The 26,022-nt window shown below is 34.4% G+C and overlaps 1 protein-coding gene across 10 annotated transcripts; it reads left to right on the plus strand.

The window, feature by feature from the left end:
* The first annotated feature begins 282 nt into the window (after positions 1–282).
* Positions 283–25,882, plus strand: LOC105254706 (MAP kinase-activating death domain protein). Of its 10 annotated transcripts, XM_011263557.3 has the most exons (34): positions 283–421; positions 2,923–3,153; positions 3,420–3,588; positions 3,675–3,840; positions 4,350–4,530; positions 4,794–4,951; positions 5,041–5,341; positions 5,504–5,836; positions 5,945–5,977; positions 6,372–6,484; positions 6,732–7,453; positions 7,718–7,956; positions 8,422–8,613; positions 9,893–10,285; positions 10,429–10,497; positions 10,584–10,784; positions 10,906–11,101; positions 11,373–11,474; positions 11,548–11,687; positions 11,767–11,925; positions 12,061–12,252; positions 12,376–12,463; positions 12,667–12,803; positions 13,148–13,288; positions 14,051–14,195; positions 14,329–14,458; positions 14,695–14,911; positions 14,975–15,247; positions 15,607–15,786; positions 18,735–18,743; positions 22,543–22,615; positions 22,779–22,825; positions 23,252–23,405; positions 23,663–23,782. In XM_011263557.3, exons 2-33 carry the CDS (start codon positions 3,058–3,060, stop codon positions 23,360–23,362), a joined length of 5,706 nt encoding a protein of 1,901 aa, XP_011261859.2. In that variant the 5' UTR covers positions 283–421; positions 2,923–3,057; the 3' UTR covers positions 23,363–23,405; positions 23,663–23,782. The 10 variants fall into 10 exon arrangements, with proteins under 10 accessions (XP_011261859.2, XP_011261850.2, XP_011261851.2 ...); XM_011263548.3 differs by lacking the exon at positions 23,252–23,405 and having other exon boundaries at positions 23,663–25,882; XM_011263549.3 differs by lacking the exon at positions 23,252–23,405 and having other exon boundaries at positions 11,373–11,468; positions 23,663–24,109.
* Positions 25,883–26,022: the final 140 nt, after the last annotated feature.

A 26,022-nucleotide genomic window follows, 5' to 3' on the forward strand; every position in this document is an offset into this window, starting at 1 on the left:
GAGTTCAAGGCAATTCAGAGCTCAAAGTGTTGGCTGGAGCCAACGTGCCCTGTTCATTAATCAACCGCGCATCATCGACGGGCTCAGGAGACAAAACGGAAGAGGATACGCGAGGATAGTGCGTTCCAGCGAGAAAAGAAAAGGGAAAAAATCGAGAACGGAAATTCACTTTTGGAGGAGCGGATTCGGGACGTTTAGCGCCGTTACTGGAAGCCGGAGGCGTCTGCGCCTGCTCTGGCGAACGATCGGCGACGGCGCCGACGTCGTGACGGCTGCGGGATCTCCGGGGCGCGTCGGCCAGTGCGATATCGTCATTCGGCTGATACGGGCGGGACGTTGTCATCGGCCTGTCGTTCGCATGGCGATCAAACGAGGACGTGCGGTCCACGGTGTTCTCCACGTTAACGTGCACCCAAAAAATGTAAGTGCAAGCGCGCGACCGAGAAAACTCTTCCACTCCGCGACGATTATTTTCCGATCGAGAAAGACGGAGCAGAGCTCGATCCAAGGAATCTTAGACAATCTCTTTCTTTTCCTTCAAATTTGACATATCTCTTTTTTCTCTCGTATTCGAAATTGATTGAAATTTCTGTACGCGACTTGCGTTTTAGAAGAGCTTTCTCGAGGATAAACGCGTCAGGTAAAACTACTCCCGAGATAGAACTCGTTCGTAGTTTAGGATCGATGCGGCATTGTGTGTTTTCCGCTAATTTTCCGCAAATAATTAATTGGATTTTATCTCGCGCAAGTGATCGGAGTTGACAATAAACACAATTATGTAGGATACAGATTATGGTTGTTCATCAAAAGGAACTTTATCAATTTTTATTCTTTATTTATGTTTTATTGTTTATCTTTTTGTATTGCTTGATTTTTCCACTTTATGCATATTATTATTAATATACATTAAGCTCGTTTTTTCTATTGTTTATGTTAACAGACTTACTGAAGATGTCCCGAAAAAGATCGAACCGTTTAAAAAAAATTAACTATTTTTATTCTTTAAAAGGTTTTTTATTTTCGCTCTTATATTAAGCCCGCATTACTAATTTATATTATATTGATTGAGTTAAATTCTCCAAAACGATCAATATCTATTTTTCTCTTCAGATCGCGAGGTAAGAAATCATCTTCCATTATAATTGCGATTCTAAAAGTTCGAAACAATGCTTTTCTTGCTTTTTCAAAAATTATGCAGATTTTTCCCAAATTAATTAATCGAATTTTCTTTTTATAAATTGCGATTTTAAATTTATTAAGATCGATGTGCACTCCGAGTCAATATTACAATTGAATTCACTTCGGAGTAGCAGCTTGACAAGGTCAATATTATCGTGTGTGTCTTATCAAAACAGGTTGGCCGCAGATGGTATTATTTAATATCGCAGCTGAGCACAACTTTCCGATCTTCGGGAAATAATTCCGAATGTCATTATTCCCCGATATCTTCAATCTCTCGGTAATTCCATTCAGAAACGTGGATCGAGTAATTGTAATTGAAATGTGCTCGAAAAGTTGGAAAATTTTGCGAAATGTTGAATGTGAATTGTTCAACGCGATCTTCGATTTAATTACTTTCTGAGATTTTTCACCTTAATCAATTTTTTTATTGTCATATTTAAAACATTTTCTTCGCTTCATATCGATTTCGCTCGTAGAATTTTTCGTCTTGCATAATCTTTCCGATTAATGTGTAAAAGCTTGTAATCCACCTTTAATCATAAGATTGGAAATTTTTTTAGACGTATATCGATTTCGAATATTGCGAATAAATTTACATACTCGAAAGTCTATAAAACTGCGTACACAAATATGAAAAATTCAGTGTTTTGACGAGATTTGAACTTTAAAAATTGATTTTGTCAAGTTCTTTATTGTTCAATACGTTATTCTAAAACTGAGAGATCTATTGCTACAATGATGCAGTTTACCTTTAGAAACTCAAAAAGCGGATTTTAAACGTAACTTTCGGCTCTTTTAAGACTCTTAAACTTATATAAAGAAAAAAATTAACCCACTATCACACTAAATTCTCGAAATCGATCGCCTCTTGTGCACCTAGCTTAGACACATAGCGCAGAGAAACGTCTGAGAAGTATTTAAATAATGAAAAAAACTGAAAGAAAAAAATTTAACATCTTTAATCTTTAGCAAACTTTTCAGTCGAGTGTAATTCACTCTTTCGAACGCTCGAAAGATCGGAAGATTCTTCGGAGATTTTGTGTTGTCAAAGAGACTCTACGTCGAGTCCACGTATTGTTCCTGCCGTTAATCGCCTGTCGTACGATGTAATCATACGGAAGTACGTGGCTTGGTGCGCACACGACATGACGTTTCTCTTCCTCGCGTTATGTCACGGCGCGAAATACGAGAAGGAGCTCGATATCGCGACCGAATTAAACGGAGCACCGACCACCGCGCGCATGTAATTCCCGCTCTCGCTCTCGACACGGTGACACAGATATCCTTTTGGGTCTTCAGAATCATTGATCTCTCGGAATTCTCATTTCAACTGTGCTTTAATCCTTTCGTCGCTCGGCGTCTCCCTCTTCGTCGTCCGCCACTTCGGAAAAGTTTGCTTCGTTAAGAAAGTTAACTCATTAACGTGCCCCGCAATTCTAAAATAATTACTCTACATAATTATATTGTTTAATTAATCTCGATGTTATTTTAAGAAAATTGTACATTAAGTATGGAATTTAATTATATGAATAATGATCACTCCGGCAAGGAATTCTCCTAAGAAATTATTGCCACTTTAATCGAGAGGTCTGCCATTAAAGATAATGAGATAAAAAGTGGAGCATACCTATAAATTCGACCCGCTTATCTCCGAGGGTGGTTGAAAGTTTAATTAATCGACAAATAAGAGAGACGGAAGAGAGCGTTATTTAAACGTGCAAACTCTCGATTTATTTATAGGTGGAATAAGTAAGCGAGATAATGGTGCAATCATGATTCAAGTTGAAAACGATCCTGAAGAGAGTTCAGCGGCTCGGATGTTCTGTATACGCTCTATACAGCGGTGACACAGCTGTAAATACATAAATTACAATCATGGATATACAGAAGAAATTTCTGTGCCCCCGTTTGGTGGATTATCTCGCCATCGTGGGGGCCAGAACGCCCGCAGCCTCTCGTCAGCCCGTACAGGTATAATAATACTTAGAGGAATAAGTATTCATTCGCAAAATTTTATTTTATTCACAAGAAATCGCGATGAATGTATAAAGCAAAATTTTATTTTATTCACAAGAAATCGCGATGAATGTATAAAGTAAAATTTTATTTTATTCACAAGAAATCGCGATGAATGTATAAAGTTGACAATAAATCTATATATTTATATTTTTTAATTATAAAAAGAATTTAATTAAAAGGAAAAGATAATATATAATAATTTCATTTCTTTGCGATAGGTGCCGGAATTGTTACGCAGATATCCGGTGGAGGATCACAAAGATTTTCCTCTGCCTCTGGATATGGTGTATTTCTGTCAACCGGAAGGTTGTAGTAACGTAGGACCGAAACGCACGGCCTTACGAGAGGCAACATCCTTCACCTTCACTCTCACTGACAAAGATTCAGGTTCGGTATCTCTTTCATACACACATATATACATTGCAAAATTGTGAAAATCTATATATTGTGAAGATTATTTGAAAAAAATGCAGGAAAAACGCGGTACGGCATCTGCGTGAATTTCTATCGACCTATGGAGAGAGCAGGGATCGTGGCTGGCGGAGGGATTTCGCTCAAGAGGGAAAAATACAACACCACTTTTCGAAGGGAAAGCTGGAGGAAGAGCATGGAGAGAAGCACCGACTCTGCTTTTTCTAGGTGAAATGGCTTATAATTATTTGTCCCTTCTCAATTTAATCTCTGATCAACAAAAAAAATTAAATTATCTTTTAATTATAAAAAATAAAGTATAAAGAATCTGCTATACCTTTGACACATTATAACAATAAAACAGACAAGAAAAAAGCCCTCTTTTCTCCTAAAATTACAAATTTAAAACCTGTAATCTTCTGAAGATTGTTGTTATATATAAATTGATAAAGAATACGGCTCTATGTATTTAACAACATGATAATTATGAAACGAGCGATAAGAGCCTAAAAACGCGGATGGTATTGCGTTTTTTTTTTTTTTTTCAAACATTAATTGTTCGCGAAAAAAATTTTTTTTTTTTTTTCAAACATTAATTGTTCGCGAAAAAAAATTTTTTCTTTTTTTTTGTTATATTGTTGTTATATATTTAAAAAATAATTTAAATGATTTGCGTATACGATATACTCGATACAGAGTTTCATTTATAAGACTGTATCTCTAGCCGTTCGTTATAGCGACTATAGGAGCAGTGCGGTAGGTCCTAGTGATTCTGAGAGAGATTGCTCCAGCAGCAGAAGGGATTCAGATACCCCGCAAGTCCCTCACGCTCCGAGATTGGAATTCATCGCACCGAGCGGAGACAGTGAAAGCGGCGGCAGTCATTCCCCATCGCCACGCGCTTCTCGAAGACGTCAGGTCAATATGACTATCGATTAATGTACCTTGCGCTCGAAATAATTTTTATTATCAAAATATTAAGAATCCTATAATTAATTTATTGACAAATTTTGTCTTAAATTTTTCCTTAAAAGAAAAACTTTTTAATTTTTGTTTAATTGATGCTCTCAGAAATGCACAGATATAATGCATTATCATCAATCATTTTTTATAAAAGCTATATATATTAACATTCGTCAATATAATATTTAATAATTATTATTTTATAATGCTATCGACAGAGAGTTCGCAATCACTCCTTGACTTCGCTCTGCATCATTTCGCATCATCCATTTTTCTCGATGTTCCGGGAATGTCTTTTCGTTTTGAAGAAGATCATCGACGCATGCAACGAAAGTTTCTCACCACAAAAAGTGGGAGCTTCTCGACAGACCAACAGGTGCACCAAGATCTCATTTTATGAATAATATTTTGTGACAATTTATAAAAGTATTCGTGTCTCATTAAACGCTAAATTCTTCCTCACAGAGACACAGTGTGGAGCGTTATTACGGGCCAGGCTCTGGGGGATACGCCATCCATCGTGCTTCACGACGTTCGCGAGATTGAGACATGGATATTGCGCTTGCTTAGTAGCCCCGTTCCGGTTCCGGCGAAGACACGCGTCGAGGTCGAAATAATATCACCCAATGTGCAGCCTCCGTTGTGTTTCGCCTTGCCGGATCACACCAGGTTCACGCTGGTCGATTTTCCTCTGCATCTACCATTAGAGTTGCTCGGCGTCGACATATGTCTGAAGGTTCTCACGTTGATCCTCTTGGAGAACAAGGTATGAATACGCAGATATAAATGTTGAAAATATATTGAATGTCTAATCAAATATATACTTTGGACATTACACTATTATAGATCATTGTATACTTAATGAGAGGATACTCACCAGAAATACTAATACAGAATCACGATTGAAGAAAAAAAACTTCATTTTCAGATTGTACTTCAGTCTCGAGATTACAATGCTCTGTCCATGTCAGTCATGGCGTTCGTCACAATGATCTATCCATTGGAATACATGTTTCCCGCGATACCCTTGTTACCCACATGTATGAGTTGCGCGGAACAATTATTGCTTGCCCCGACGCCTTTCGTGATCGGGATACCCGCGTCCTTCCTGATGTACAAGAAGAACTTCAAGATGCCCGATGATATCTGGCTCGTTGATTTGGATAGCAATAAAATAACGGCGCCCAGCGCTTTGAACGATGACGGTTTGCCACCGCTGCCGGAACCGGAAGGTACCATCTTGAAGAATCATCTAAAACAGGTAATATAATATTGGCAGCTATTGATGATATAAGCTCGTAAACTTTCGTAAAAAATTAACCGTGATCAAGAATGAAACGTGTTTAATGACTCATTATCCTCATCGCAGGCAATGCAACTGATGGATCAAGTGGGCTCTAGTGTAAATATTTATTACAATACTCAGTCCGCTTGGTGGCATATCCTTTATTTCGTAGTTAGCGGCATGCATGATTTATCACATAAAGAGTCAAATCGACTCTTGTAGCGTCACACGCATTTACCAAAGTACTAAGAATAAAAATTATAAATATCAAATAGAAATAGCAACTGTAGAAAAAAGATTTATAGTTTCTTTTTTTGTTAAAAGTTGAAAATCTTTAGTCATAGATTAGTAGATAAAAACAATTACTTCGTAATCATCCTTATTGCTTTTCGTTCGTAGAGTGAAAGTAGATTTAGAGCAGTAAAAATAAAACCGCAATAAAGCAACGAGTGATGCAACGAACTGCACAATCTTATTAATACAATTTATTGACTATTTAATGAATTTTCAGGCGATGGCCAGTTTGACAGGCCCACCATTGCTCCCGCAGGACATCTCGTCGCGTCTCACTTTTCAGGCACCAAGTAGAAGAGAAAGCGTGGCATCGCATCATTCCACTTTAAGGTACGATTTTATTTTCTCATTTGCTTAAAATTTTTATTAAAGTAACAATAATATTATTAATGATAAGCATAAAATTCTGACTGCTAACAAATTTGAATTCTCGATGAGAATTTTTATTCTTTTCAAATAAAAATTGTTAATATATACAAAAATTATTTTTAACTAGGGCAGAAAATGCATTATTTGTAGAATATTTTGACAGCGCAATTACTAACGTTTGATGTTAATAAAATCGATTGCCTTACAGTGTAGCTTCGACGAAGCACAGGCCAAGCGTCGATCAGTGCGCGCATCTTCAGCACACTCCGCTGAATTCGCCAAGCGTGAGCTCGTCATCGAGTCCTCCTCGTCGGCCGTCGATGTCACAAACAGTCGGAGGATCCGGGCCGACCGGTTCATATCCGCTGAAGGCGACCGGACAAAGTTCGGCGCCCTTCAATCCGTTCATCTACGGAAACGATGTGGACTCGGTAGACATTGCCACGCGAGTCGCCATGGTGCGATTCTTCAATTCGCAGAATTTGCTGGCCAATTTCACCGAACACACGCGCACCCTAAGGCTGTATCCCCGGCCAGTGGTTGCTTTCCAGATCAACTCGTTTCTTCGCTCGCGACCCAGGAAGAGCAGTTTCCTCAACAAGTTTGCGCGCACGCAGGCGGTCGAGTTCCTGGCCGAGTGGTCTCTAACTCCGAGCAACGTGGCCTTCCTCCGGGTACAGACGGGAGTGTTTGATCCCGCGCAAATCGGCGATAAGCCACGCTGGTACGCCACCAATCTCGAGCCGATCTATTTTCCTGTCTGGGACTCCGGTAGCTCCCTAGCGAACGCCTTGAAGGCGATGAAGGAGCACGAGAGCCAACCTACGGACGAGAGTGGCTCCGATTCGGAGGGTGCTGAGAGTACGAGTTCTTCCTATTCCTCTTTGAGTGACTTTGTCTCTGAAATGGCATCGTCTGATTTATCACCAGGTGAGTATCTTAAAATCTGGATGAGAAAAGTTCTATTTCTCCTATAATAAAATTTATTAAACAATATTTTTTTTAATATTATAATATTAAAAAAAAAAATATATATATATATATATATATATATATATATATATATATATATTTATACATGTGATTGTATTGATATAAATCTTTGAAAATTGTATGATTAAATATTTTAATATTCTTTATTATTATAATTATTTCGTATTTTAATACATATGTTTGATTACTTTTTGTATGTAGGTTACAATTGTCCGCAAGCGAGCCAGCCCCAACAAATGTCACTCTCAGTAGATCCGAAAAATGTTTACAATCCTCCGAGTTCTCTGCAATATCCGGGAGTGGAAGAAGATTCTCCGGTACGACCCGAGAGTCCACCGAGCACTTCTTCTAGTCACAGCGATTTAAGCAGTCCGAGCTTTAACAGGGATTCCGAACTTGAATTAAATCCGAAAGTTCACGAAGGCTCGCAATCTACTAACGTAAGTATATGAGCTTTTTTTCGTAATGTCTTTTGCCTCTTTCTTCCTTTCGCTATATGCACTACTTTTTATATGCTTAAGGAAAACTTATATATGTAATCACGAATTTTTTTTATACATTGTGCAATCATATATATTATATATACACACGCGCGACAAATCTAAAAATCTAAAAATTAAAAACAATCTATTTCCTTGATTATTGTTAATTAAGAAACACATAACAGTAATTTTATATCATTAATGATTTTTAAAATTGATAATATTCATCGTATTAAGATTGATTCGGAATAATTTGCATCGAAAGTAAATGTGTGTGTGTTAAATTTTTTTTATTTCACTAAATTGGCGTACTTAATAGGTGGTTCCTGCTGTGTATATACCATGACTAAAAAAAATACATAGCGTTACGATGATTTACGAAATAGCGCCGGATTAGTACGCTAACGAATTACTTGATCATAGGATAAAGAGGAAGGTGGTAGCTTTGAGTCAGACTCCGCGTCGACAATAACACCGCGCACAATCCTGAGCGCACAAAGTTCGGTAGGACAATTCACAGGGATGGGATCTTTAAGCACTCAATCTTCGCTCAACGACACTGAACGTCCTGCCGCTCCTCACAGGACCTCGCGTGTCAGTAGATATGTCACTCCTGTGAGTCTCATCTCCATGTTACCTTTAACTACTCTGTCATTCGAATGTCTCTACGTTCGAATGTTACACTTCGGGCTGATGCATGATAGATGAATTGAACGGGGAGAGTTTGTGAAAGTATGTGGAATGTTTGTTTTCGTCATCTCTTCTTCTTCTTCTTATGTATTTTTCGTCAAGGATACTATTTGAAGAGAATGTTGGCTTCTCTATCCTTGATTTGCGTTTTATTTTCAAAGTATCGTTTGTGACCTCATTTTTACATTTGTTTTAAACCTTTTTCTAGACATCTCTATCGTATTTATTTCCTGCACGCTCATCTCTTGAGATACGAATAAGATCCTATTCATATATCATATTCGATACTAAATGTAGTTTTGTAAATTTGAATTATCTCTGATTTCTAGTTTGTGTATCGCACCATTTTCCTTCTCAGCCTGAACACAATTTACTGTACTGCACATATTTTTATTTCTTCAGATGTATTATTGCATAATGAAATGTATAATATTACATATTCTTTCATTGTCTCTTTCATCTACACATAAAATATACAGATACATTTACATACATTTTCTCATCTTTCCTCTAACGACAGGTTTACGAATTTAAACGACTGTTATGTGTAAATTCGATTATTATGAGTTAAATGATAATCTTCTGAAAGATCGATATATACATACGCATACAAATATGCACTATTTAACCACACTTAAAAATATGATACCTTTCTCTGTAGATCTAAGTTGTATCACTTTAAATGTAATATATTTTTTATCTAAACTTATGCGTTTTAACATGACATTTTTTGTTGAAGCATGACTAAATTTTATCGCCCCGTACTTTAAATCTTAAAATATCACGTATAATAATTTTAAAAGTGACAATTAATACGTAAGATTCCAGAGAAAGAAGAAAAGCATTTATTTCTATTATAAAAATTTTCGAGTCTTTTCTATATAAAATCTTATAAAATATTGCTTACTTAAAATCTTGTCTATTAATATATTTCATATTAACTTAATTCCCTATTATACAATCCTGTTTATTTAAAACATTTTATAATACAATTTATATACATTAATATATATTATTAATTTATTAATGACAAAATTTTTAGGATATATTATACATATCTTTAACTATTGATTTGCATTCTCTTTCGTATTGACAATATAAAAATTTTCCAGTTATATGAGGCAAGAAGACTCGCGTATCCGATTTTTGGAAAAAAATGTTTTTTCAAGAGAACAGTCGTGAATGCTCGCGTGTTTTTTTCCAGGTACCACCTACTGGACCAGGTCTACAACGTCAACCGAGCGTCGGCAATGTCCTGGCAAGGGCCTCCAGCTTCAGCACCACCGGCGGGCCTCTTCTGCCGCGGCAGATAAGCGCCGTCTCCGACCATCATGAAGCGTCGATGACGACGATTCAACTTCAACGTCAGACATCAGCGGGATCGCCGATCTCGCCGAAACAGAACGACGGTAGCTCGGTGCAACGGCAGAACAGCGGCGGCAGCAGTTCTAGCACCAACACCAACACCGGAAACGGTGTTCTTCGACAGGGTTCGCAAGGCTCTCTATTCGAGCAGATCGCCAGCCAAGCCAAGGATTTGGTACGCGAGACCACGAGACAGAGCAGTCAGGACGGACTACTCGCGCACATGGACAAGGTACTTACAAGTGTGATGATGGTGATATATCCTGACACAATAGTATTCATTTGCATTCATTTTCTAGAAATCTGTCGAACGGATGATTGCGTCATATATTTTTTTCTTGATGTTATTTATTTATTAATTTACTCTTTATCTAGCTGAAGCATCAGGCGAAAGAAAAAATTACGGAGGCAGGCGAGGATAGTCTATTCGCGCCGCTGGAACAAGTATGTTTTCCTATAATATTACACATGCAAGGCGTTGACAAAATTAATATATACTTAATTATGATTTTTTTAAATATTCTAATAAGTTAACGCAACAAACTAAGAAAGCGATGGGCGAGGCCACCAAGTCGGTGCAAGAAGCATCCAAGACTGCGCTAGAGGCAAGCAAAACTGCTGCGGGTGTTAGTAAAAATACTTTGGATGATTTAACGTACGTTGGCAAGAGCACATTGGGAGATTTGACGAAAAGTGCCAAAGAAGTCGCCACAAAGAAGGGTTTGCTCAAGGTAAGTAACGAAAAAAATCTAAAAATTTAGACTCGCATTTTTAACATTAAAAGATATTGTATAAGAAGAAAAATTAAAAGATTTATCTAAAACATCTATCCACCACTTTGCTTGTATTTAGGGTCCCGGAGAACAACAATCGCCAGTACATGCACCATCGTCTCCCAATATGACGCAGCAGCGAAAGGATTCGGTTAGCAATCAGCTGGTCGCGTCAGATACGCGGAGCGGTGTCGGGCGAGATTTTTTCAGCAATATTAGTAGCGATCTGAACGGCTTTGCCGCGCAGACAAGCAGTATGTTCAGCGATCTATTTGGTATGTCCGGTATTTTTTTTATACGTTAATAATTAAGAATTTAAATAATATCATATATTCTGCCTGAATAGATATATAATAAGAACCTAGAAGAAGAAAAAAATATATATGTTTTTCTGAGAAAAAAAATAAAATTTTGTTACTATTTGTATTCTTTGAGATATTCTTTCATGTGTCTATAAATTTTATCGTTAATTTTATAATAATTTTAATTATTAATGATTTAATACATCGAGGAAAAAGAATAATGAAGATTATATCTAACTTACAGGTAGCAAAAATAATTCTAATCGAGGTAGTAGCTTCTTTCCGCAGAATCAGAAATCGAAAGAGAAGATAAATCCGATTCTAGTACCATTTCCTAAAGGTGCGAGTTAGTATGTTTCTAATTAATTTTTTGAATTTGAAAATAAAATTCAGCGTAATATAAATATGTGTATTGACAGTTGCAGGAAAGACGGGATTGGTAGAACGTTCTTCGTTAATAAAACATTCTTCGCACAAAGTTAATCAGGAAGACGCGCAGAGAATGCAAAATGCGGAACGTTCTAGTACAAATAGCGACAATCAAGCCTTTTTGAACGATGCAAGTATTCGCAAATATCATCTTAATTATCTCGCATAACAATTTTACTCAATTTTAATTTTCTCCCAACATCTTTCAGGTGGTGACGCAAGTGTTGGCCGGCGAAGGTGTTGGTTGGCTCAAACTGAACAGATTGAAGAAGCTAATGGAGGATGAAAATTATAGAGATTTGGTCGTGACAAAGCTAAATAAGGGTCTAAATAGAAAGATTAGTCCAGATGATCATATTGATGATGTGGTAAATTTTTAATTTCTCTTAATTTTAACACACAAATTATTTCAGAATATCGTTTGCTAAATTTGTTCTCGTGTTAAACTTGTTCTTATTAAACACGCAATTAAATATTATTTGATTTATTTTAATCCTTTATAGCCCATATCGAAACCCGTGTATAAGGGAATGTTAAAGTGCCTTCAAGCAGTAACGCATGGTCTTGCGCATACGTATAATAATTTCGGATTAGGCGGGATGGCCTCTGTCTTCCAACTGATGGAAATTGCTCACACACATTACTGGAGCAAGGATCTGTCCGAAAGTGATTTCGACAGTTCTTTGATGTCGCAGGTATACAAATTTTGAATATATTTCTATACGTATAGAACAATTTTAAATTTATATTTATTTCAATTTTTACTTATATTTTATAATAGAAGATAATGAGAAAAAGCATACACTTGTGTTTTGCAGGCATCTAGCCCGTTCGGCAGTAGAGAAAACTTGAAATCACCTCAATCTCCGAATCAACCTGATTTTATGGATATTACACAAAAATCAGGTATGTCTCTCTTTTTAAATGCAGTTGTCTCTCTTTTAAACACAGAAAATTAATTTTTATTGCACTGCTAAATAAAAATTAAATTAAATTTTATTAAATTTTTCAAATAAACAGTTTGTCGAATTGAAAGTTGACATGTATCTTAAACAAATGCATGTTATAAACGAATTGATAATTTATAATATTTTTTCGGGAAACATCAGAATTGCCGCAGGTGCATTTGGACACGCCACAAGCACCGCCGACAGGGGACACGAGCCAATCGACTACGGACATGTTTTTCGACATGTTTACGAAGAAGGGGAAATTTCTAAGCAAACTCACTTCGTTCGATTCGGAGGTAGAAAGAAAATTTTCAGCATCTTCCATAATTCAAACTACTCAAATGATTCTTTTAATCCTTATATATTTTAAACTGGAGTTTCAAATTGATTGATCGTTTTATATAATAGGTACAATAATACCGCAAGGGCGCGATGTTGAAACTAGTAACATGCCTCCGTCCTAAAACACAGGCGAGAAGAGTAATTCTTTTTTTTTTTATTTTTTTAATGTATACGCTATCGGCTTGACAGCTTCTTTAGTGTGGTTCCTCCTACAACCAGTAACGAAAAAAACACACAAACAATAAATGTTCAACGTTGGATTGTAACGTGCAATGCACACGTGTCATGTGTTTTTTAGAGTGGGCGGGGTGGTGGAACGGGAAGCAGCGAAGCTTTATCCACAGACGGAGGTAGCATTATCACTAATCCTGCTTTTCGGCAAGCGCACCAAGCTTCCTTCCGAAGCACCGTGTCTGATAGCGAGGTCGAGCAAGGCAATGTAAATTATCTACTGAATTAGTTTTACCTATAGTTGTACATTTTTATATATAATTGTTATACATGTATCTCGTAGAACGCAATGCAAAACACAACGCTAATAGCATCGTCCATTCTCATAAAATTAATCGATAAAGTTCAGTTCAATACATGTCTATTATTCAGATCATATAACGTAAGTCTCGAATGTGTATGTTGATTGTGTTAGTGAAATTAATGATTTTTTTTATAACACTTGAATGCCTAAGCACTTCAGGGAATAAGTATAAATAGAGTTCCTTTGATACTCGACCAACTCGGATGTTGATACTTGACGCAACACGAGCTTCCCGTAGTTTCCATAAAACACTCGAATCGTATCAATACCTAGACATTCGTTAGGAATACGAATGGACGCTGATAGATTGCATAGAGAATTATAATCGAAGGGTAATGGTAACATCTCTCGCTGCAATTTAAATTACGATCATATTAAAAAATAAATTTTCATGCATACGTGATGCACAATCAAGTATCTCTTCGTATCAAGTTACCCTTTGACCTTAGAAAGATGGCATCATATCACAATTAGTTGTGAATCTCTAGCTTGAATGTCAATCAAACAAAGAAGTCGAACAAAGAGAACATTCTAATGTATTTCAAGAGAAATATATTATTGCTTCATTAAAATTTCTTTAGATTTTTATTAGAATCTTTACTCTTGTCTTTACTCTTGTCTTTTCTCTGTTATTAATATCATTCTTACCCGATTTTATGATTCTAGTTTCCTCGGCAAGGAAAGCAACGTTCCGGCAGTGTTTGGTCCAGCAAATCATCTCTGAGTACCGGATTCCGTTATCATGACGGAAGTTTGATACCTACCACAACTCTACCAAGTCCAGGAACTGCGAGAACGTATCTCTTCGAAGGTATACATTCTTTTTAATTAGATAAAAGTATCCCAGATGAAACAGAGATCATAATTGTCTACAAATATTTACAAAGATCCTTTTTTCGCATATCTAATCTTTTAAGTAGAAAATGTTATCGAATTTTTTTCAGGTCTGCTTGGAAAAGACAGGTCATCTCTATGGGACGAAATGCAATTCTGGGAAGATGCCTTTTTAGATGCTGTATCGCAGGAACGCGACATGATGGGCATGGATCAAGGACCCGGAGAGATGGTGGAAAGGTAAGAGGCAACCGTAGAATATTTGACGAAAATTAGGCAACACAAATATATACTGAAAAATAAATAAGAAGATTGCATTCTTCGATTAATTTAAAATTAAAAATTATAAAATTGCGATAAATTGACTTTGTTTCAATTTTTATGTATAATAATATAATAGTGTAACAAAAAAGATGAAAAGTAATATTTAAAAAAATATTCATAAAAAGTATTCTCAAAAAATGTTTCCAACACAGATATAAGAGTTTAAGCGAAAGCGAAAGACGACGATTGGAGCACGAGGAAGATAGACTATTGTGCACTTTGTTGCACAATCTCACCGCTGTTCTGGTGATGCTGAACGTTGATAAGAACGAACTGAAGCGAAAAGTGCGTAGATTATTGGGCAAGAGTCACATCGGCCTCATCTACAGCCAGGAATTAAATCTACTTCTCGATCAAATAAGTAATCTCGTAAGTGTCCTGTAAGCAACTATCAAAAACCTGCAATCAACGTGCGCTTTTCTTCTTCTGTAGCACGGAAACGACATCGATCTGAAGCCTCTGACATCACGACAAATGCACCGGCAGTCCTTTACCGTGCATTCGGGGATCGACGCTGAGGGTGACCTACGGTTCCTCGAGGTTCGCCACGACGGTCTCGTGCTGAGATCAGTGAACGGCGTGATAGTTGAGCGTTGGTGGTACGAACGCATGGTCAATATGACATACAGCCCGAAGAATAAGGTTTTGTGCTTGTGGAGGAGAAGCGGCGGCAACACGGAATTACACAAATATTACACTAAGAAGGTATGTCTCTGAAAAGAAAGATTAATCACGAAGAAGGAAAGTAATGTTTTCTTCTATCTTATATAACATTTCTTAATTATTTTAAATATCCGTTTGTACAAACTTTCAAAAATATATAGAAAATACATTTATTTTTTGAAAATTTTGCAAAATTTTCTCTCTAAATATATATAATTTTTCCTAAAGAAGTAAGAAAAAAATATTATATATATATATATATATATATATATATATATATATATATATAATGTTTTAATAAAAGTTAGATAAAAAAAGAAAAAGTCTGTTCTTTCTCAAGACTAGATTATCTACAAAATCATATCAGATATGTAATGAGAATGTAAACGATCATTTTTTAGTGCAAGGATGTCTACTATTGCATAAAGGACGCTATGGAAAAAGCGGCGGCTCGCGGACGAGGCGCGAACGTGGGCTACGAACTCGGCGGCGAGTTTCCGGTGCAGGACATGCGAACGGGCGAAGGTGGACTCCTGCAGGTTTGCATGGAAGGCGTCGGTCTCCTCTTCGCGAACAGCAAGGTATGACTCGCATATTCGTGTAAAAAGTCGCACAATCCTCTTACAATTGTACGAAAAGAATCGAAAGTTCGGTTCTCACTGTCTCTCTCTCTCTCTTTCTCTCTTTTTTTCTCTCTCTCTCTTTTTCTTTCTCTCGAGGATTGTGCAAATTTATTTATAAATATATAAATATATACTTTTTTGACATTTTACGTCTCTAATTGTTTGTGTCATGTTGAGCCGCATTTGACATCATATACATTTATTTAAAATAATGATAATAATTATTATAATTATTATCATCTTTTATTTGATAATTATTATAATTGTTATCATCTTTCGCGCCTTATACAAAATACCAGATTTATTAACCATATATATTAACTATATATAATATTTCTTCTCTGGCCGATTCTATCGATTTTACTCTTTTTTATCAAAATACATATAATATGATATATTTATTTCAGCCAGATCAAATATATATATGTCAGAGAATATTTTATGTCACTATGAGCTGAGTTTGTTTAAAAAAAAAAAGTGAACAAATATTCTTTGTCCTGGCTCAATAAACGTGATCATGAGGTAGCAATTAATGTAACCTCGATCATATATAACATTGTGCTCGATACTGAATAAATATTTAAAAATGAAACATTTTTTTATTAAAGGGAAAAAATGTGCAAACACGCGACAATGTTAAATCTCGTATTGAACAGATCTCGTTGTTGTTTCTGCTACTCTTTTTGCCATTCATATTCTCTCGATCATCGAATATTCTCTCTCTGTGTTTTTTTTTCGTTATTGCATTGATGCAAGGACCACTCAATATTATCTCCCACTGCTACCCACTATAATCTGCTTAATTAATTTGTATCTCTGTATTGTGATTTATCGCGTGGTCCATGATAGGACAAATCGGACTCGTCAAAAGGTAGTTTGCCCGTAAATATCTACTTATTTATTCCCAAATTGATCAAAAAAAGGTTCATATGTTAGGACTGTTTTTCTTTTTGCCAATATACCTCACGAGGAGATAATTCAAAAATTACGTACCCGCGTATTAATACAAATCTGTATTGATACAATTAGAGTGGCTGTATAGAAGAAAATGTTAACAACTTCTCATTTTAACAAGAGAAACTGACATCACAATCATAAATGCGTGTATATACCGAATGTTGCACAACGATGGCGTGTTTTCTTTTAATTGCAGATTTTTCGATCACTAAGTTCAGTCAATTTTTCCTTTAAAAAAAATATATGTATCTGTTCTTAAATTATGCACAAAGAACATGTAATGAAGTAAATTAAGTCTTGACTATTAATATGAATTTTGGATACAAGATCTTATTTTTAAGCTAATAATGAAATGTTTAACCTATCTTGAAAAAAAGAGATAAAAACAATCCCAGAAATTATCAATAAGAATTGTCAAAGAGAAAATTTATTCAAAATTGACTAAAGAAATCATAATTTTAAAAGAAAACACGCTTAATGTGGGACACTCTGCATATGCATGTCGAAGTACTTCACACGAATATGGTCCATCTAAGCTTTACGCATTTATTTTATTTGCTTTTAGTAAAAATATTCAACGAATTATGTGATTCAAATGAGAAATATAATTGATTATCTCGTGGCAGAAAAATCATGAATAATGTACAACGAGTGGAATTGGAAATCTGCAGGCTTCGTTATTATTCATACATTTACACGCACATAACGCTCATATATACACATATGCAACTCCTCACAATCAACGGAAAAAAAATTGTTCTTCTTGTTGCTAAATATTTCGGAAGTTTTGAATAATCTGATTAATCTCTCGCGATTGATATTATATCACTGATATCCTCTCGGTTATTTTACTGGATAATATTGTGTTCAGGCGTTATATAATCAATGTTTTCTTGCATGGAAGCTCGATGTGCAGTTGCAGACTCTTTTATCTGTATATTATATATATATAATTACATATTATATTACATTTATATATCATTATATATACATTTATATATATATAGGAAATAAGGTATAGGGCGATATATATATATAAGATTGTCTTTTTTGAACACACTATACTCCTATATCTTATCATTTGTATTGAATGTTGGATGCTATTATATTTTTTCCATAAGTCTAACAATTCTTTTATCTGTCGTGGTCATACGTGAGGAAAGTCTATTCGAGATGAGAACGAAAAATGAAGAAGAAGAGAAGAGAAGAAGATGTAAAATGCGACCAAAAAGTATCGCGACCATACACAGATCGCTGTTTATTTCGGCTGCTTACCGATAAACGGATCGCCGATCTCATGCATATATATATATATATATATATATATATATATATGTATATGTATGTATATATATTTATATACTTATATATTTATATATTTATATATTTATATATTCATATATTTATATATTCATATATTTATATATTTATATATTTATATATTTATATATTTGTATATTTATATATTTATATATTTATATATTTATAAATTTATATATTTATATATTTATAAATTTATATATTTATATATTTGTATATTTATATATTTATATGTATATTTATGTATTGGCAGAATCTTGCGCGAAAAAATGGCGAAATATCCGTAAAATATTATGCGCTCAGGATCCCGTATATATCCATTCTCCAGATGATCGGGATGATAGACTTTTCTCAGCTTGGGGAACTTTTGAGATGGTCCTTGAACAATGAATATACCTTGCTGTTTATCCGATTGGCCATGACGTTAGGTGATAAAATGTAGCTGTAATATCATCGTGTACAGCTCTATCTATCTATTCTATCTCTATCTCTCTATACTACATATATATATAAACTATATCTTAACTGAGTGGATAACTGCTGTTATCAAGGGTTTTAATTTTCTGTTTTTCTGTTTTCTGTTTTCTTGTCCCGTCCATCGACATTGCCCTGCGCGGCTGGGCAAACAGGATTTCGAGGTATCAAATCACAATATAAGTCATTGTTTGTTATATAAATTCAGTATATATGACATAATATACTCAATGTTGGCCGTGTTCCGGAGATGCTTATTTATTTTTACCATTACTTTTGGCCGTATATTATTATTATTATTATTATTATATCATTATATACTATATATATCTACCTACATTCTTAAATGCATTCGAATTCACTGATCTGCTCTGTCTATCTTTACTGTTTTTTCTACGATCGATCGGTGTTAGTTGTAATATATATATATATATATATATACGTATATGTATCTTCGTTACGATATATATATATATCGTAAAGCGCTGATACCTAATGTAGGTATTCAGTAAAAACATAAACAATGAAATGCAGAACAGTGTTTGTCGCATATATATATCAAAAATCCGATAATATACATTATATATTATATATTGTATATCGTTTAGATGAAATATTTGTAAGTAGTGTTTAGTGCAACTTGTAGAGCGATGTTCGATTTGCACACACAATGCAACTATATATATATCTATATAGCCTAATCACTCGTACATGAAAGTATACACAGTCATTACGTCACGATCATCATTACAGCTTCCACGTATCTTTACACACCGTATCTTTCGGTAATCGTGAAATACGTAAAAAAAAAAGATTTGAATTCTTCGTTATCGTTATTGCTCGACGCGATACGATACTATTTATTGAAGATCGATAATACAAAAGTTATATCCCGATCTTCTATCAAATTTCTGAAAATAATTCTGCTCGACAAACCTTTGCTTTTTTTTATTTCGATTTTAAGTTGAAACAGAAAATAAGCGAAACGCTGATCGCAAATAGAAAATAATATAAGATATAAGAATAAAATATAAGAGTCGATCTGTGTGATCGGAAGGAAATAGAATGTTATAAAATTTATGATCCATAAAAGCCACTCTTTATGTAAAATTGTGGAGTGTAACCGTAAACTATACACTTTACCGCAATATACCCGTAGCAATATATACCTCTCAACTGTCCCTTGCGTATGTCAAAATAGACCAGTAGAATCGGGGGCGATATTTCTCAAGAGATGAAATGAGACAGTGTTACGCAAAATTAAATTGATCCACAAAATTAGAAGAAATGGATTATTAGAAGTAAAAATAAATAAGTGCACGAAAAGAAAAAGATTTCAAATTTGATTTAAAAAAAATTTTAATTTTAAAAAATTATGTTTAAATCACAAATAATTCTTGCATAATATTGAATAATTTATCGTGATAGAATCTGCCTTTTCGCAGATTTAAACAAAATTACAGCTATAGAAATAGTAATAAAAGAATTGAAAACAGCTCTTTAAAACTCTAGATTAAAATATATATTTTTCAAGCATATAAAAATAAAAAGACAGTGAAAAACTAGTATTAAAAAATATGCTACCCGATTTATACAGTCGTATATCTCTCGAAATCTATCTACACACTGCTAGTTATGTATAGTAGAGCAATGGTTTTTTCTTTGTTGTATAGTGGTTTCAACACCATATTACGTGTCGAAAGGGGATCATCTCCGAGATAATCGTGATGAGAACTCGCGCTAGCCTGAATCTTGTCGTCACGATATTACTACACTCCTCTGGCATGGCACTGCTAATATAATGTTCCTTGTTTACGACATTGTACCGAGATTTTCCGATATATATTCCCCCTGACAAGAGTGAACATTCGTCATCATTATGTCATCCCCTTCACCCCCTTTTCTCGATTTCTACCAACACCCTCGCTCTACGATCGATATGTATATCACGACCGTGCATCATTGTCGATCGAACCACGTCCACGTCGGTCTGTATTAGATGATACAATTGCACATTTAGCAAGTTATCGACGCTAAGCAATCAGTGACATTTTACGATTGAGTTTAGGCCATCTCCAGAGTTGCCTGCCGCTATATTTCGCTGATGTTGCGCCTGCTGCTGCTGCTGTTGCTGCTGTTTGTCGTCGCCGCTGCTCTGCCGCTAGCTTCTCGCTTACAAATCGAGATTACGACACGACTATTAAATCATGCATGTTTTTGATACATTTTTAGTCATAGAATAAATCTTAGATTGCTTATAAACCTTAGGTCGCTTTCACCAAGCGTTATGTTTGCAAAACTCAGCAGTTACGAAATTTTCTCGTAGATTTTAATTTTAATATTAGTAGTATTAGCTTCATTAATATATATTAAATTTTTTGTAGAAATAATTAACACAAAGATACACATCTGTCTCAATATATTTTTATATGGCATGATTATTCTATTTTATGAAGAATACTTAGATCTTTAAATGTATTTTTCTTCAAACTTGACTTTTTTTCTAATATTGTGTATTATATTAATTTAGTTTTAATAATATCTAATATTTTATAAAATAATTCATAAATTCTATTTTTCGATTGTTAGAGATTTTTATGCAAAAGCTGAGTTTTGTGAGGAAATATTATTTATTGTTCGCTGCTAAATTTGCGATCAAAATGTAGTGAGATTGAGCATGCTGTTATAAAGCGATTTTACCGCTAACAAAAGAAGATGTACGTTTGCATGTAAAAAAAATATTTAAGATTCCAACTCAATTTTATTTCTTTCGTTTACAGTTCGAACTTTTACATTTTTGCACGTCTAATGAATATATTTCAATTTTAGATTTTATGCATTAAATGTAATATTTACAATTTTCTACATAAAACGCGATTCGATATCTACACGTGGCCGTCGTTGCCGAGAGATTATCTTTTAACGTTCTCCGTTTTTACAAAGACATTTCATAACGGAGATTATTAGAGAAAATAAAGTTACGTGTGCTCGAAATTAAGAACGTAAACATTGAAATAATTAGATTGTTTGAAATGAATAATATTGTGGAAGAGAAAAGCGAGTTTTTTCGAATTTAAACCGTTCGTTCCGCACAGAGAGAAATCAACAATAATATCTTTGAAATAAAATTATGCAAGAGTTTCAATTTATTTGAGATGAAACATCCGTATACTCATTAGGAAAACGGAAAAAAAGTTATTTTTCTCTTTGTAATAATGCTGTATGAGTATATTGCTTCTCGTGTAACCTGTGCAAGCCACATTTATCTCGTAAGCGACATATAATAACAGTGATTATTACTATTCTAGATGTGTTACAAATAAAATTTAACTAATAATTTTTCGATGTACATCACCGTACGTGACACACAATATACTAAAAGCTGAAAGATAATTTAAAATTTTACTATATTAAAAAAAGGAACGATATATATTGAATAAGATAATTTTTATAAATTAAGAAAATTATGTTATACGAGAGTGATATGTAATTTTAATACATAACTGCTTAGAATAGTTTTGTATGGTGACGTGCATCAAATAAGACAAACAATATGATAATACCTGAAATCTATTTTTTGTGCAATATCCATCGAGCGCGTCTAAATTCTTAATAAAAAATTATTCCAAGTTAAATTGTATAATAAAGAGAATTTTCAATCATAAAAATTTATAAATACAAAGCTAAAAAAATAGATTATATGTTAATTAATTCGAAAAATTAGCGCTCGAAGGGTGAAACAGACACTTGTCGTCGAATGAGCTTATCGTCACAATTTCTACAATAATCGTCGTCACGCCTTTTAAAGAGCTGTTTGCACACACAATTAATATCGTTATATCGGCGCATATAACAATAAAATAGGCCATAGAAAATCGTCACAAGTGTGCATGATCGAGTAGATCCAGATCCGTAATGCGCGATGCGCAGAACACTAACATAAATCGATTGTGTTATTTGCAGTTTTTTGTAAGACTCGATCATATCCGCAAGTGCTTTACTCAAAAGGATGGAATCTTTGTTTTGGAAGAATTCAGTAAGTGATACATCGAATATTGCTTCGATTACCATACGCTTTTACATACGCCGTAGAGATACCTCGTGAAAAATAGAGATTCACGATAGCGATTCACGCTTCCGCTGCAATTAAATTTTAGCCGCGATACGTCGATATATTATCAGACACCTTTCTGTTTCAGATCCTAAAACTAGACAAGTAATTCAACGTAAATATAAGTCGCAAATGGTGAGTAGATTTCATAATTTTCTTGTTTTGCGAAAACATATACAATAATTCACATTAAAGAAAAATACTTGCTCTTAAGGAAAACAAAATAGGATAAAATACATATTTGCATTTTTATTAAGACAAAATTGCAATTTATATTAATATTGGAGTCGCATTTATTTTATCCGAATTAATCGACATTTGTTTTATCGATGGCATATAATAATACTTTGTAATTTCAGAATATTTTTCACGTTAAAAAGCACTTGATAAATACGTAAAATATCATTAAGTTATATAGGATCTTATTTTTTAATTTATTAATATATTCAAATTAATATAAATCAATTCAAATCGCGAAACATTAGAAAAATAATTAATGATTTTATGTTATAGTTTGATTTTTTATTTATCATATATATGTAGCTGTATATTGTGTGACAGGCTGAAGAGGCGGTTCGCTGCTTGCATAGAGTATTTTCTGTTGCATTTACTCTTCATAAACTCCCGTTGGAGAGTCATCACAAACATAAGCGCGAAAATGACACCGCATGAAGCTCTCTCATTTCTAAGTTATTTATCATTTCTTATATCTCACGTAAGTTCTTTTCCAATTGCTTTAAGTAAATCCTTATAATTTATAGTTTTGTAAATTACGTTGAGAAATTTTTTATAAATCACTTTTCGTTTCTAGACAAGATTCTGAATGATTTAACATTTATTTCAAAGTTAAATAATAAAATTTAATATATATTTTTATATATTTTTTCCGAAAACAAATTAATTTCGCAAAATTCCTTATGAAGCAATAATTTAATATTTATATAATGACGTAAAACTTTTCCTCATCCATAGGCATCTGATATCTGCTATGCTGTTTTGTGCGTATTTTCTTACGTGGCTGCTGGTTCGGAGCAACGAAAGCAACAACAAGGTCAACAGCAACCATCTCAACAGCAGCACATACAACGCCAACATCATCAACAACAACAACATCATCATCATCAACAACAGCATCATCAACAACAACAGCATCATCATCAACAACAACAGCATCATCAACAACAACAACAACAGCATAATCAACAACAACAACAGCATCATCAACAACAACAACAGCATTATCAACAACAGCAGCAACAGCACACTTTGCATCCGAATGAACAGCGTCAGCAACAGCAACAGCACTATCAAGCCCGGCATCCCTACCAACAACACAGACAAGAGCAACCCCAATCGAGCAATGTAACAACCCAAATGCACAAAAATATGCAACTAGACCCTTATCCTCGTCAACATTGACGCAGGCAAAGACACTCGCTTCCCTTCGTTAGCATTCACGGCAAAAATAGTTGCGCCCCTTACGCCTGTTTACCCTGGGTATAAGTGCGCTATCCTTCTCAGAAATTATTTGAAGATTCGATTGAATGTGAGCAAAATAACGGTGATGTTATATTTTTTTCGAAGAAATATTTTCTTCTTTGCGCCGTAGCAATGCTCTTCCTTTCCGGAATTGAAATCACTTTGTGAAAAATTGTAGTAACTAAGAACATGAAAAAAATCATATCTATCCTTCGTTATAATTCGTTAATATCAGACTTACGGTGCGAATTTTTATTCGAAGTTAGTCTTGTGTAGTCAATGTGATATCTATGATATTCTTGTATTCACTCGCATACACGATATGCGTCACCTAAAGCAATTCAATACAATAATTATTCGTAATTGGCGGTACAATTTTGTATAATACGCCGCATACAGAGATTGTATTTATGATCGTTCGCGACGATAAAAAAATATTTATTTTAGCTCGTATCGAAGTGAGAATGGTTGATGTTAATTAATAAACGTTGCGCGAACTTTTTAGTTATCGCATACGGAATTAATTCTATCGTTTTTTGGGTACTTGAACTTCATAACTGAAACATAGACAAGTGGCTTTATCCGTTCACTATCTCTCTTTTTTTATGTTAAGTCTGTAATCGAATTTAGTCGGAGTGTTATACTCGTTTTATTTAAGTTGAAATGTACTGAAATATCGCAATGTTAGAGAAAAACTGTTGTGCGTAAGATGTGTAGAAAAACATACTGTCATTCTATATCTTGAATAACTTGCACGGTGGTCATTCTTTTATACGGTTTCGAATAAAGAAGAAAAAGAATCTTTCTCGATAGCTCGTAGAGCTCGTTTTAGGATACATGTAATGTTTCCAAAGTTCTAGGCCTTATATGTAATATAATGTAATTGTAAAAAGAAGGCTCTCGAAATCTAAGATGATACATCTCTGATACCGTAAAGATTTACATCCTGCGTTTTCCTACGAGTCATTAGTTAGGCAATCGGAAATTGCATCAGCAACGAAATCGCGATTCCAAATCGCTAGTCGGAATCGACACTAAGAGTGCGAAATATTTCTCACGGAAATAAATACTATATTTTTTTCTTTGCCGCATTTTTCAATATTCGTTATGTTAGATATATACGCGTAAAAAGACAAATATAGAAGAAACGAACGACCAGCTTAGGAAAAAGGATATGTACACTAGTCGCAAACTCAGCGTGAAATAACCGTAGCGTACGTTACACACAAATATCAGAAGAAATGATATATTTTCTTGTAACGTATAAGAAGCGTATAGATATTTGTAAAAAGGTATAGGATGTTTGTAAATAATAATTGGCGATATAGTAAACGGTACGACCAGCATCCCTTTTTATTTCTCGTTTTTTAATACGATTATACATATTAGAGCTCGTTCATCAGCTGAATTGGAGAGAAGTATATTTCTAAGAATAAGAGAGAGCGAGAGAAAGTGAGAGAGATGTTATCTTCTAAACATCTGAAAAAAGCATATGTACACGACCCTTGGTACCAAATTTGTCTGAATCCCGATGTTTAGAAGTTCCGTCGTCAATGCCACGTTTAAACGATACGTCGATCGATCATAGTCATTCCGAGATATATCACGATTAAAAGAACTTTAGACCTCTAGAAGAGAAATTAATACCTCGCATTGTATAGTATTCATCCATGTAGACGCCTTATACCCAAAATATACTTGTAGCCAAATCGATATTAAATAATATTTATATTTACCTGCACCTAACTCTGCGAGATTTGACAAATAATTTGAATTTTTAGCATATAAATATACAAGTTTCTCGCCCAGAAGAGAAAATGAAGATTAAATTCCATTATAATTTAATAATTCTG

Source organism: Camponotus floridanus, unplaced genomic scaffold (genome assembly GCF_003227725.1).
Source record: "Camponotus floridanus strain SB8 unplaced genomic scaffold, Cflo_v7.5 scaffold1, whole genome shotgun sequence".
Lineage (NCBI taxonomy): Eukaryota > Metazoa > Arthropoda > Insecta > Hymenoptera > Formicidae > Camponotus > Camponotus floridanus.